The 12,889-nt window shown below is 37.3% G+C and overlaps 1 protein-coding gene across 7 annotated transcripts in view; it reads right to left on the bottom strand.

The window, feature by feature from the left end:
* DDR2 (discoidin domain receptor tyrosine kinase 2) overlaps positions 1 to 12,889 on the bottom strand; it is a 164,803-nt gene that overhangs the window by 60,171 nt on the left and 91,743 nt on the right. For all 7 annotated transcript variants that reach the window (XM_032632706.1, XM_032632715.1, XM_032632725.1 and 4 more), the window contains one exon: positions 2,453 to 2,561. In XM_032632706.1, the coding sequence (XP_032488597.1) occupies positions 2,453 to 2,534 (82 nt within the window). In that variant the 5' untranslated portion in view covers positions 2,535 to 2,561. The remainder of the gene's footprint in view (positions 1 to 2,452; positions 2,562 to 12,889) is intronic.

Raw genomic sequence — 12,889 nt, 5'->3', positions numbered from 1 at the left:
TGTTTACTACCCAATTCTCCTGACTTAACTCCAACATTTCATCTATTTATACCAAATGGCCAGCCTGTGGGGAAAATTTAACTGGCCAATAATTTACTCTATTACTTTCAGTCCTTCGGTGACACCAATAAGGACTTCTGAAAAGTCATCCTTAAATCAACATGCATTTATTATGTACCTACTCTGAGTTCATCAGTGTGTGCGAGCCCTAAGCCTCCATGAGCCCAAAGCTTTGTGACTAGACTCACTGCTTCCCATTGCTTGTCTCCCGCTTAACTTGGTAAAATACAAGAAGTGGTAGAGGGAAGTATTATCCCCTCAGCATACCTCAAATATTCCATGTTCCTGTAAAGATCTTTGCAAGTCAAGACCTTTATTTCTTTTTCCTTGGCAGAGAGAGCCAGCAGAAATAGTTGATGCCAGGAATGGGGGAAAACGTTTTAAAGATAACTGCTTGCTGTCTTCAAACAGCCTGTTTTCTGTTCCAGGGCTACAGCGATGTTGTCAAACACAGATGGCTAGCTCTTTTGGTTTAGTCATTTAAATAGCCTCATGTCATACCAGTCTCTATGAGCGTGCCAAGCACCAAAACATCCTACCATCCTGTGCATTCACAGCAACTCTTCCTTGGAGACCAAAGCAGGGAGAATGACACTGGGCTTGGTAAATGTAGTAGGAGGCAACCAGACTTCAACTAGGTGAGAGGAATACAAAGCAGAAAAATGAAAGAATGGTGTCAAAGTTCAGATCTGGGATACACCAGCTAAGCTTATTAAAAGAAAGTAGTAAGGTGAGCATTTCACAAATGTACACTCATGCTATATGAAGAAGAGGAAATGAAAATGCCCTCAGGAATCCAAATATAGAATGAAGCCACTGGATCGCTCATACACTGCCATGGGGTGGTATATTGGTAAAATCACTTTGGAAAACTCTTTGGCCACACGTAGAAAAACAGATTATATGAAACATATAAGCCACTTCTAGGTATATACTCAAGTCTTTTGACTTGACTATATACCTCTATCAAAAGACCTTTACAAGAAGGGTTACAGAAGCTTTATTCATAATGAGCTCAAACTGGAAATGATCCAAATTCCCATCCACAGTAGACTGAATAAATAAAATATTCAAATAAAATAATAATATACAACAATGGAGACAGTCACCAACTGCATGCAGTGATATGGATGAATGTCATGAACAAAATATTGAATGAAAGAAGCCAGACACAAAAGATGACTCCACTTAAACAAAGTACAAAACCAGGAAGAATGAATTTATGTTGTTAGAAAACAAAATGATGACTACCTTTGGGGTGAGGGTGGGGAAAAGTGACTGAAAGAGAGTGTGAGGAGAGCTTCTGAAGTGCTGGTACAGCTCTGCTTCTTAAGCTGGATACCGCTTAGATCGATGTGCTCAGTTTGTAAAATTCATCAAATGGAGCACTTATGCTATATCTACTTTCCTATATTTATATTTGTGGCAAGATGAAAAAAATGACCTCAACCCTTCACCCTTCCCTTCCCTGAAGGTATTCAGACCTTCCCTGTGTAATTTTTTGTGCTCTCCCACTCTGACTCTGGGCTTGGCCACGTGACTTACTTTGGACAATGATATCTCAGAGAACATGACTCAAGCACTGGCTTGTAACATGCTGCATGTTTCCCTTTCTGCTCTCACTGCTGTGCAATTTCCATTAAAACATATCTATACTAATCTGCTGGAAGAGAGCACAGCAAAGTTGCCCCAGTTGTCAGAGCCAAGGCCATCCTCAATGAGCCAATAACCAGCTTACTCCCAGATACGTGCATGAATCCAAAAGAGACCAGAAGAATAGTCCAACAAAGACCAGACTAAATCACCAGTTTTGCATAAGTTGTTAAGTGGCATTATGATGGTAATAGACAAGTGATACAACTGTATACTTCAATTTAAAGTTAAAATATACATGTAATTTAAAAAATTGGGGGAAGGGGACTAACATACCTATTTTTGAGCATGGCCACACCCTGTAGGAAAGAGAAACTGCCTGAGATCCTACAAGACCAGGGTCCCCAAAACATAACATGACATCCAAGTAAAATACAGGCCTTGGACAGCCAAACATAACTAGAAAACCAACCTGCAGAATTTCTACAAGGCATCTAAAAATTCTCTCCTTCGGTGTCCCAGAAGATGCAGAAGCAAATGTTTGTTTCTTCCACCTCCCATTTTAAAAAATTTTCCTTTTATTCTACCCTACTCCATATAAGAAGCCCTTTCACAATATGTCATAGAGAGAGTATAGTAATTTCTGTTCCTGCTATGGCCAGGTTTCACCATGGAGGGAAAAACAGGGAGGGAAGAATGACCTTTTGGGCCCCTTAGCAGTGCCTTTCCCAAGATGAACATTGATGGGCTTGCGTGTTCAGCTGTCTTCCAGCGTGGGGCTGAGCAATGGCTGTGTTACCTGGGTTAACCTGAGCTTTTGCAGAACTCAAGATAGGCAGCAACAGGAGCAGCACCGAGGGCATTCTGGGAATCAGGATCATCTCAGAAGATGGTGTTGGAACTGGAGCCTGCAGCCCACCAAAAATGCAAGAAAACAAGAAAGAGAAGGAGAGGAAATGAGTGAGGCAGATACTTTCAACATGAATGAACACAACTTGCATCTTTGTGTTCTTACAGTGTTTATTTCTATATTCAGAACTTTAAATCATGGATTTTAATACTTGAATGGGACATTCAATAGTCATATACCGTAAGAATTTTCAAACTCTGGGACATTCAATAGTTATGTAATATAAGAATTTTCAAACTCTATTAGATCATATACTCATGGAATTAAAATTAGCCAAACTATAGGTGGGTAACAACGTTTTAGTAAGATAAATACTTACCCAAATTGTGAATGGTGATAAAGTAAAACTTACATTTACAATGTTTTTTCATAATTTTAATATTGATTCCAGTATTAAATCAAAAAAAACATTCAATGACATTAACGTGTTTGCCTTTCAAAAGACGTAAGGTCAATATTTATCCTAATTTATTAGCTCTAGAATGGTACCTGAAATTCTATATTTTTAAGCTCCCCCAGAATAATCCATGTTATTAGTGGATTAGAGTTGAGACATCAGCATGAATTCACATTTAGCTTAATAGAGATATAGATGGTCACATATGGAAATATTTATAGATATGTGTACACACAGGTTAGTACACACACACACATATATCTATCTCCTCGCTATATAAGCTAAGAGGGTCTAGAAACAATGACACCCCAATAGCAACGAGCAAACCTAGTACCCAGATCTTGACTTCTAATACCATTCTCCAATAAAAGGAACCAGGGTTCCTTGGAGAAACTGCTAATTCCAGGAATGGGGCAGGAAATATGATGATCTTGGAGAATATTTTAGTGCCAGATGAGCCTGGAGAATCTTTTAGTGCCCCAAATTGAGAAAACATACACAAAAATGATGGGGAGGGCTTCTCTGGTGGCGCAGTGGTTGAGAGTCCGCCTGCCGATGCAGGGGACACGGGTTCGTGCCCCGGTCCGGGAAGATCCCACATGCCGTGGAGCGGCTGGGCCCGTGAGCCATGGCCGCTGGGCCTGCGCGTCCGGAGCCTGTGCTCCGCAACCGGAGAAGCCACAACAGTGAGAGGCCCGCGTACCGCGAGAAAAAAATAAAAAATAAAAAATAATGGGGATATGGCAAAGGAACACGGAGCCAACAGAAGGAGTTCCCAGTGGCCAAAGCTGGAACAACTTAAGCAACAAAATGAGTCAAGTAGTATTGGATTATAACTCAAGATATAAAATAAATATTTACAAGTCCATGTTGATATAAATAAATGATTGAATAAACAAATGGAGGAGAATAGGCAAATTTCTCATGCAAAAAAATTCTAAATAATTATATAGATACTCTCTACTCTTAAAGAGGTGGTGCATAACCACCCCTCTCACTTCCCCACCCCCGACTCCTTAAGTGTGAGCTGCACACAGTGGCTTTCTTCAGAGCACAGTATGGAAATGGAGAAGGTAATTTTTCAGTAGAGAAACATGACAAACACCACCTCAAGCCAGGTGATCAAGGTTAGCATCAACTTTGTTAAGTCACGCTGATAGTATGTATCCTTGATATGATGTGATGTGAATGGCACTTAGCCTCTGTGGTCTTTTCCCCAAAACCCCATTACTCCAGCCTAATCATGAGAAACACATCAGACAAATCCCAATTGAGGGAAATTCTACAAAATTCCTGACACATAATCCTCAAAACTGCCATGGTCACCCAAGACTAGAAAGTCTGGGAAACCGACACAGCTAAGGGAGCCAAAGAAGACAGGACGACTAAAAGCAATGTGACATCCTGGATGGGATCCTGGAACAGAAAAAGGACATTTGGGGAAAACTGAGGAAATCTGAATAAAGTAGAGACTTTAGTTAATAATGATGTATCAGTATTGGTTCACTAACTATGACATATGTACTACACTAATGTAAGATGTTAATAATAGGGGAACTTGGGTAGTGGGTAGATAGGAAATCTATGTACCATCTTTGCAATGATTCTGTAAATATAAAACTGTTCAAGAATAAAGTTTATTTAAAAAAGAAACTCTCTTCCAGGTAACACTAATAGTCAACAAACACTGGATCCACTGTTAGGAAAAATATGTAAAACAAAATTATAAAGGGAGACAAAATCCCTTTAAGCTTGAGTGATCAGAGAAGGTTTCATGATGAAATCAGCATCTGATCAGATTCTTGAAGGATGAATAAGATTTTAATGGGCAATAATGGGAATAGAGTAAATAATAGGATGACATAGCTAAGACACTTTTTTGAGGAAACAGGAGCTTTCTATGATGTTTTCTAGGTAGTAGAACTCTGACCCACCCAAAATGGTAAGAAAAAAAAATAGGTATTCAGATAGTTCTGCCTGAAGAGGATAGAGCCAGAAACTAATCAAATACAAAAAGACTAAAGTGGCATCACGGTAGGGGGCAGGGGCAAGTGATCCACAGACCACAAAAGGGTGATGACCATAGTTTCATGGCATTGATTTGGAGAGATAAAATATGTCTCAGTGCCTACACACTGCCAGCAGCAGGAACACTGCGTTTCTATAAATAAGGCCACAAACAAACATGCCCAGAAAAGAAACACACAGGCAGACCTTGGAGACATTGATCTTGGCTGTAGTCTAGCACTAACCCGTGACCATGATCCAGGATGTCCTTCTACAAAGATCTGAGCTCCTTGTGAGCAGCCATTCAGCCTTGCGAGCCCTGCCTTGGGTAACCACCCTCTCTTAGCAGCCTTTTGAAGAAGAGTGCTACAATTCTCTTTCATGACACCTTCTTTGTGGGTTCTTGGCCATTACTTTCTCCCCTCCATGACCTTCCCCAGTGGTTCCTTCTTTAAGAACTGTCTCCTACACCTCATTCCCTTCACACACTGAATTTGCTTCTATTAGATCCTCCATAACATTGTTATAAAATTACCCATTTAATCATTAGCTTCAAAATGACTCATTCTTGTATCTCCAAAAGAATACATTATATCTCGTACAAAGGAGGTGCTCAAAAACAGTTTTTAACTGAACTAAGGATTCACAAGTTGCTCAAAAAGTGTTGACTGAATTTCCTTTTGGAAACTCTTACTTGGTTGCAGGCTGTGAATCTCCAATACCAGTGATTATTTCTGTTTGTTTTTTTAAAACTAGGGTGTCCAGCAGCTAACAAACACAAAAGAACCATTAACAAACCTAGGAGTACTATAACTGTACCATGGATATCTAACACGTGCCAAGGGCTATCTCATGTAATATTCACAGTAACCCAATGAGGTTTGTTTTCATCAGTAAGGTAATTGAGGAGGAAGAGGTTAAAACTGATCTGGTTACACAGCTGATAGGCACAAAAACTCATACATGAACCCAGGGTTTGTATTACTCTAAAATCCTCTTAGGTCCTTTTGTTGTTGTTTATTTTGTTTTTGTCTTTGTTTGTCATTATACTACACTCTCCTTTTATTTTTTTAACATCTTTATTGGAGTATAATTGCTTTACAATGGTGTGTTAGTTTCTGCTTTATAACAAAGTGAATCAGCTATACATATACGTATATCCCCATATCTCTTCCCTCTTGCGTCTCCCTCCCACCCTCCTTATCCCACCCCTCTAGGTGGTCACAAAGCACTGAGCTGATCTCCCTGTGCTATGCGGCTGCTTCCCACTAGCTATCTATTTTACGTTTGGTAGTGTATATATGTCCATGCCACTCTCTCACTTCGTCCCAGTTTACCCTTCCCCCTCCCCATATCCTCAAGACCATTCTCTAGTAGGTCTGTGTCTTTATTCCCATCCTGCCCCTAGGTCCATCAGAACCTTTTTTTTTTTCTTAGATTCCATATATATGTGTTAGCATACGGTATTTGTTTTTCTCTTTCTGACTTACTTCACTCTGTATGACAGACTTTAGGTCCATCCACCTCACTACAAATAACTCAATTTCGTTTCTTTTTATGGCTGAGTAATATTCCATTGTGTATATGTGCCACATCTTCTTTATCCACTCATCTGTTGATGGACACTTAGGTTGCTTCCATGTCCTGGCTATTGTAAATAGTGCTGCAATGAACATTGGGGTGCATGTGTCTTTTTGAATTATGGTTTTCTCAGGGTATATGCCCAGTAGTGGGATTGCTGGGTTATATGGTACAGCCACTATGGAGAACAGTATGGAGGTTCCTTAAAAAACTACACTCTCCTTTGATCTGGCCTCTGCTACGTCACCAGAGCTACACTCCTGCTCAACCTTTCTATTTAGCTACTTTCAGACTTCTTACATTTTTTTCTTTCATTTCCTACCACCTTAGGGCCTTTGTTAAAAAGTTTCATTCCTCTCTTCATCTGGTTCAAATCTCCATTCAATGGTTACTTCCTCAGTGAAATGTTCCCTTACCCCCTTGATTGTACAGGCACTGAGAGAATCTTATAATTCTTCTACATAGAAATGATCATAGTTTATAATTGTATATCCATTGTTGTGGTTGTCTTATTAGTGTCTGCACCCCCATAAGCTCCATGTTTATTTTACTCACCATTGCATTCCCAGCACTTACCAGAGTGCTGGATAAATAGTTGCAGAATGAATTACTTATTGTCTTGAGCCACATATTCAGTGATTCTATCTGGCTATTCCAAATTCCATACCCTAAAAGGAAGTATCCCCAAAGCTTGTAATAAACAGACATCACCCTTTTCTGCCTCTTTGAATGAATTTTTCCAAAGGTTCAATATTTAAGCAATGTGACATGTGAATAGAATCCATAAACATACATGGAAGAATTTCAAGAAGATAAAAGGTCCTTCTCTACCCACTTCTTTGGTTAACAGTGCAAATTCCTTTGACAAAAAATTTATTCAAACCTTAAAAATAAAAAAGTCATTGGCCTTCATTCATTCATTCAGCAACTATTTTCTGAAAGCCTATTAGATACTGTTCTAGGTGCTAAAAAAGGCAGAGAAGACCCCTGTCATCATGGAGCTTATAATACACAAGCAAACAAGTAAATAAATAAGAAACCTAAAGAGATATACCTGCCATGAAGACAATAAAATGCTGTAATGTGATGGAGAATGGATGAGGGCTATTTCAGGTAAGGTGGTCAGGAAAGGCCTCTCTAAATACAGGATTGACAAAGAAATAGATAAATAGAACAATGAAGAGAATAGACAATACTCATATACACAAGAAAAGACTCATATATAAGTGGGAACTTTCTATATGAGAAAAGGGGCATTTAGAATCAGTGAAAAGTTTCAGATGATTCAATAGCATTTTCAAAAACAAATAAAGGTATCTGACACAAAAATAAAGAGCCCGAAATGTAAAAATAGAACTATAAGATTATTTCTGGAAAATCTTGAGAATCTGCTGTGAGCTAAAGGAAAACCTGCATAAATGAGACATAGAAAGCAAAATCCACAAATGAAAAGAATGATAAATATTTTCATCAAAATTCAAAACATCTTTGAAGTAAATGACATCATAAACTTAATAGAGAAGCAACAGGCTAAGATAAATATTTGAAATTTTAGAACAAAACAATGTGTATGTATTTCTCTGGTATAAATAAATAACCTCTATAAATCATTTTTTAAAAAAACACTAGAAAAATGGGCCAAGTCAATTAAAAGCATTTAACAGAGGAAAATATATAATGTCGGTAAAAATCTAAAAGCACTCAACCTCACTAGAATCAGAAAGACAAACATTAAAGCAGTAGTTGAATACCAATTTTATCCATCAGATTGGCAAAAATTTTGTGTGAAACTATGAAATTTGGCAGTAGTGTGGAGAAATAGATACTCTCATACTCTGCCACTGGGTATACAAATTAAAAGATAATTTAAATTAAAACATATATATAGACTCTGATCCATACATTCCACTTATTATTTACCATAGGGAAATATTTACATATGTGCACAATGAGGTAGGCACAAAGAAGTACTTTGCAATATTTTTAAAAATTTTATTTTATTACGGTAATAACAATTAATATGACCTTCCCTCAACAAATTTTTTATTCTTTTAATTTTTTAATTGAATTTTATTAATTTTTTTATACAGCAGGTTCTTATTAGTCATCAATTTTATACACATAGTGTATACATGTCAATCCCAATCACACAATTCATCACACCACTCCCCTCACCCCTCCACCACTTTCCCCCTTTAGTGTCCTTATGTTTGTTCTCTACATCTGTGTATCAATTTCTGCCCTGCAGACTGGTTCATCCGTACCATTTTTCTAGGTTCCACAGATATGCGTTAATATATGATATTTGTTTTTCTTTTTCTGACTTACTTCACTCTGTATGACAGTCTCTAGATCCATCCACGTCTCAACAAATCACCCAATTTCATTCCTTTTTATGGCTGAGTAATATGCCATTGTATATATGTACCAAATTTTCTTTATCCATTCATCTGTCGATGGACATTTAGGATGCTTCCATGACCTGGCTATCGTAAATAGTGTTGCAATGAATATTAGGGTGTATGTGTCTTTTTGAATTATGATTTTCTCTGGGTATATGCCCAGTAGTGGGATTGCTGGGTCATATGGTAATTCTATTTTTAGTCTTTTAAGGAACCTCCATACTGTTCTCCATAGTGTCTGTATCAATTTACATTCCCACCAACAGTGCAAGAGGGTTCCCTTTTCTCCACACCCTCTCCAGCATTTGTTGTTTGTAGGTTTTCTGATGATGCCCATTCTGACTGGTATGAGGTGATACCTAATTTTAGTATTGATTTGCATTTCTCTAATAATTAGTGACATTGAGCAGCTTTTCATGTGCTTCTTGGCTATCTGTAGAGAAAAGTTTATTAGGTCTTCTGCCCATTTTTGGATTGGGTTGTTTGTTTTTTTAATATTAAGCTGCATGAACTGTGTGTATATTTTGGAGATTAATCCTTTGTCCTTTGATTCATTTGCAAATATTTTCTCGCATTCTGAGGGTTGTCTTTTCGTCTTGTTTATGGTTGCCTTTGCTGTGCGAAAGCTTTTAAGTTTCATTAGGTCCCATTTGTTTATTTATGTTTTTATTTCCATTACTCTAGGAGGTGGATCAAAAAAAGATCTTGCTGTGATTTATGTCAAAGAGTGTTCTTCCTATGTTTCCTCTAAGAGTTTTATAGTGTCCAGTCTTACATTTAGGTCTCTAATCCATTCTGAGTTTATTTTTGTGTATGGTGTTACAGAGTGTTCTAATTTCATTCTTTTACATGTAGCTGTCCAGTTTTCCCAGCACCACTTACTGAAGAGACTGTCTTTTCTCCATTGTATATCCTTGCCTCCTTTGTCATAGATTAGGTGGCCATAGGTGTGTGGGTTTACCTCTGGGCTTTCTATCCTGTTCAATTGATCTATGTTTCTGTTTTTATTCCAGTACCATATTGTCATTACTGTAGCTTTGTAGTACAGTCTGAAGTCAGGGAGTCTGATTCCTCCAGCTCCGTTTTGTTCCCTCAAGACTGCTTTGGCTATTTGGGGTCTTTTGTGTCTCCATACAAATTTTAAGATTTTTGCTCTAGTTCTGTAAAAAATGCCATTGTAATTTGATAGGGAATGCATTGAATCCGTAGATTGCATTGGGTAGTATAGTCATTTTCAAAATGTTGACTCTTCCAATCCAAGAACATGGTATATATCTCCATCTATTTGTATCATCTTTAATTTCTTTCATCAGTGTCTTATAGTTTTCTGCATACAGGTCTTTTGTTTCCATAGGTAGGTTTATTCCCAGGTATTTTTTTCTTTTTGTTGCATTGGTGAATGAGAGTGTTTCCTTAATTTCTCTTTCAGATTGTTCATCATTAGTATATAGGAATGCAAGAGATTTCTGTGCATTAATTTTGTATCCTGCAACTTTACCAAATTCATTGATTAGCTCTAGTAGTTTTCTGGTGGCATCTTTAGGATGCCCTTTATATAGTATCATGTCATCTGCAAACAGTGACAGTTTTACTTCTTCTTTTCCAATTTGTATTCCTTGTATTTCTTTTTCTTCTCTGATTTCCATGGCTAGGACTTCCAAAACTATGTGGAATAATAGTGGTGAGAGTGGACATCCTTGTCTTGCTCCTGATCTTAGAGGAAATGCTTTCAGTTTTCTACCATTGAGAATGATGTTTGCTGTGGGTTTATCGTATATGGCCTTTATTATGTTGAAGTAGGTTCCCTCTATGCCCACTTTCTGCAGAGTTTTTATCATAAATTGGTGTCAAATTTTGTCAAAAGCCTTTTCTGCATCTATTGAGATGATCATATGGTTTTATTCTTCAATTTGTTAATGTGGTGTATCACATTGGTTGATTTGTGTATACTGAAGAATCCTTGCATCCCTGGGATAAATCCTACTTGATTATGGTGTATGATCCTTTTAATGTGTTGTTGGATTCTGTTTGCTAGTATTTTATTGAGGATTTTTGCATCTATATTTATCAGTGATATTGGTCTGTAATTTTCTTTTTTTGTAGTATCTTTGTCTGGTTTTGGTATCAGGGTGATGGTGGCCTCACAGAATGAGTTTAGGAGTGTTCCTCCCTCTGCAATTTTTTGGAAGAGTTTGAGAAGGATGGGTGTTAGCTCTTCTCTAAATATTTGATAGAATTCACCTGTGAAGCCATCTGGTCCTGGACTTTTGTTTGTTGGAAGATTTTTAATCACAGTTTCAATTTCATTACTTGTGATTGGTCTGTTCATATTTTCTATTTCTTCTTGGTTCAGTCTTGGAAGCTTTTACCTTTCTAAGAATTTGTCCATTTCTTCCAGGTTGCCCATTTTATTGGCATAGAGTTGCTTGTAATAGTCTCTTAGGAAGCTTTGCTTTATGTGGTGTCTGTTGTAACTTCTCCTTTTTCATTTCTAATTTTATTGATTTGAGTCCTCTCCCTCTTTTTCTTGATGAGTCTGGCTAATGGCTTATCCATTTTGTTTATCTTCTCAAAGAACCAGCTTTTAGTTGTATTGATCTTTGCTATTGTTTTCTTTGTTTCTATTTCATTTATTTCTGCTCTGACCTTTTCCTTCTGCTAACTTTGGGTTTTGTTTGTTCTTCTTTCTCTAGTTCCTTTAAGTGTAAGTTTAGATTGTTTACTTGAGATTTTTCTTGTTTCTTGAGGTAGGCTTGTATAGCTGTAAACTTCCCTCTTAGAACTGCTTTTGCTGCATCCCATAGGTTTTGGATCGTCGTGTTTTCATTGTCATTTGTTTGTAGGTATTTTTTGATTTCCTCTTTGATTTCTTCAGTGATCTCTTGGTTATTTAGTAACATACTGTTTAGCCTCCATGTGGTTCTATGTTTTACGTTTTTTTCCCTGTAATTCATTTCTAATCTCATAGCATTGTGGTCAGAAAAGATGCTTGATATGATTTCAATTTTCTTAAATTTACTGAGTCTTGATTTGTGACCCAAGATGTGATCTATCCTGGAGAATGTTCCATGTGCACTTGAGGAGAAAGTGTATTCTGCCACTTTTGGGTGGAATGTCCTATAAATAACAGTTAAATCTGTCTGCTCTATTGTGTCATTTAAAGCTTGTGTATCCGTTTTAATTTTCTGTCTGGATGATCTGTCATTTGGTGTAAGTGAGGTGTTAAAGTCCCACACTATTATTGTGTTACTGTCAATTTCCTCTTTTAAAGCTGTTAGCAGTTGCCTTATGTATTGAGGTGCTCCTATGTTGGGTGCATATATATTTATAATTGTTGTATCTTCTTCTTGGATCGATCCCTTGATCATTATGTAGTGTCCTTCCTTGTCTCTTGTAACATTCTTTATTTTAAAGTCTATTTTATCTGATATGAGTATTGCTACTCCAGCTTTTTTTGATTTCCATTTGCATGGAATATCTAGTTCCATCCCCTCACTTTCAGTCTGTATGTGTCCCGAGGTCTGAAGTGGGTCTCTTGTAGACAGCATATATATGGGTCCTGTTTTTGTATCCATTCAGCAACCCTGTGTCTTTTGGTTGGAGCATTTAATCCATTCATGCCTCAACAAATTTTTAAGTGTGCAACACATTATTGTTGACTATAGGTATAATGTTGTAGATCAGATCTCCAGAACCTACTCAACTTGCTTAACTGAAATTTTATGGCTGTTGATTAACTCTCCATTTTCTCCTCCCCTTAGCCCTTGGCAACCACTGTTCCCCTCATTAATTCTATGAATTTGACATAATTGGTATCATGTACTATTTGTCTTTCTGTGACTGACTTATTTCCCTTAACATAATGTCCTCAAGTTTCATCCATGTTGTTGCATATTGCAAAGTATACTTTTTTAAGGCTAAATAATATTCCATTGTATG

This window comes from Phocoena sinus, chromosome 1, assembly GCF_008692025.1.
Source record: "Phocoena sinus isolate mPhoSin1 chromosome 1, mPhoSin1.pri, whole genome shotgun sequence".
NCBI classification, from domain to species: Eukaryota; Metazoa; Chordata; class Mammalia; order Artiodactyla; family Phocoenidae; genus Phocoena; species Phocoena sinus.
Note: the sequence above shows the minus strand (reverse complement) of the source record. Positions and strands in the feature narration are given on the sequence as shown.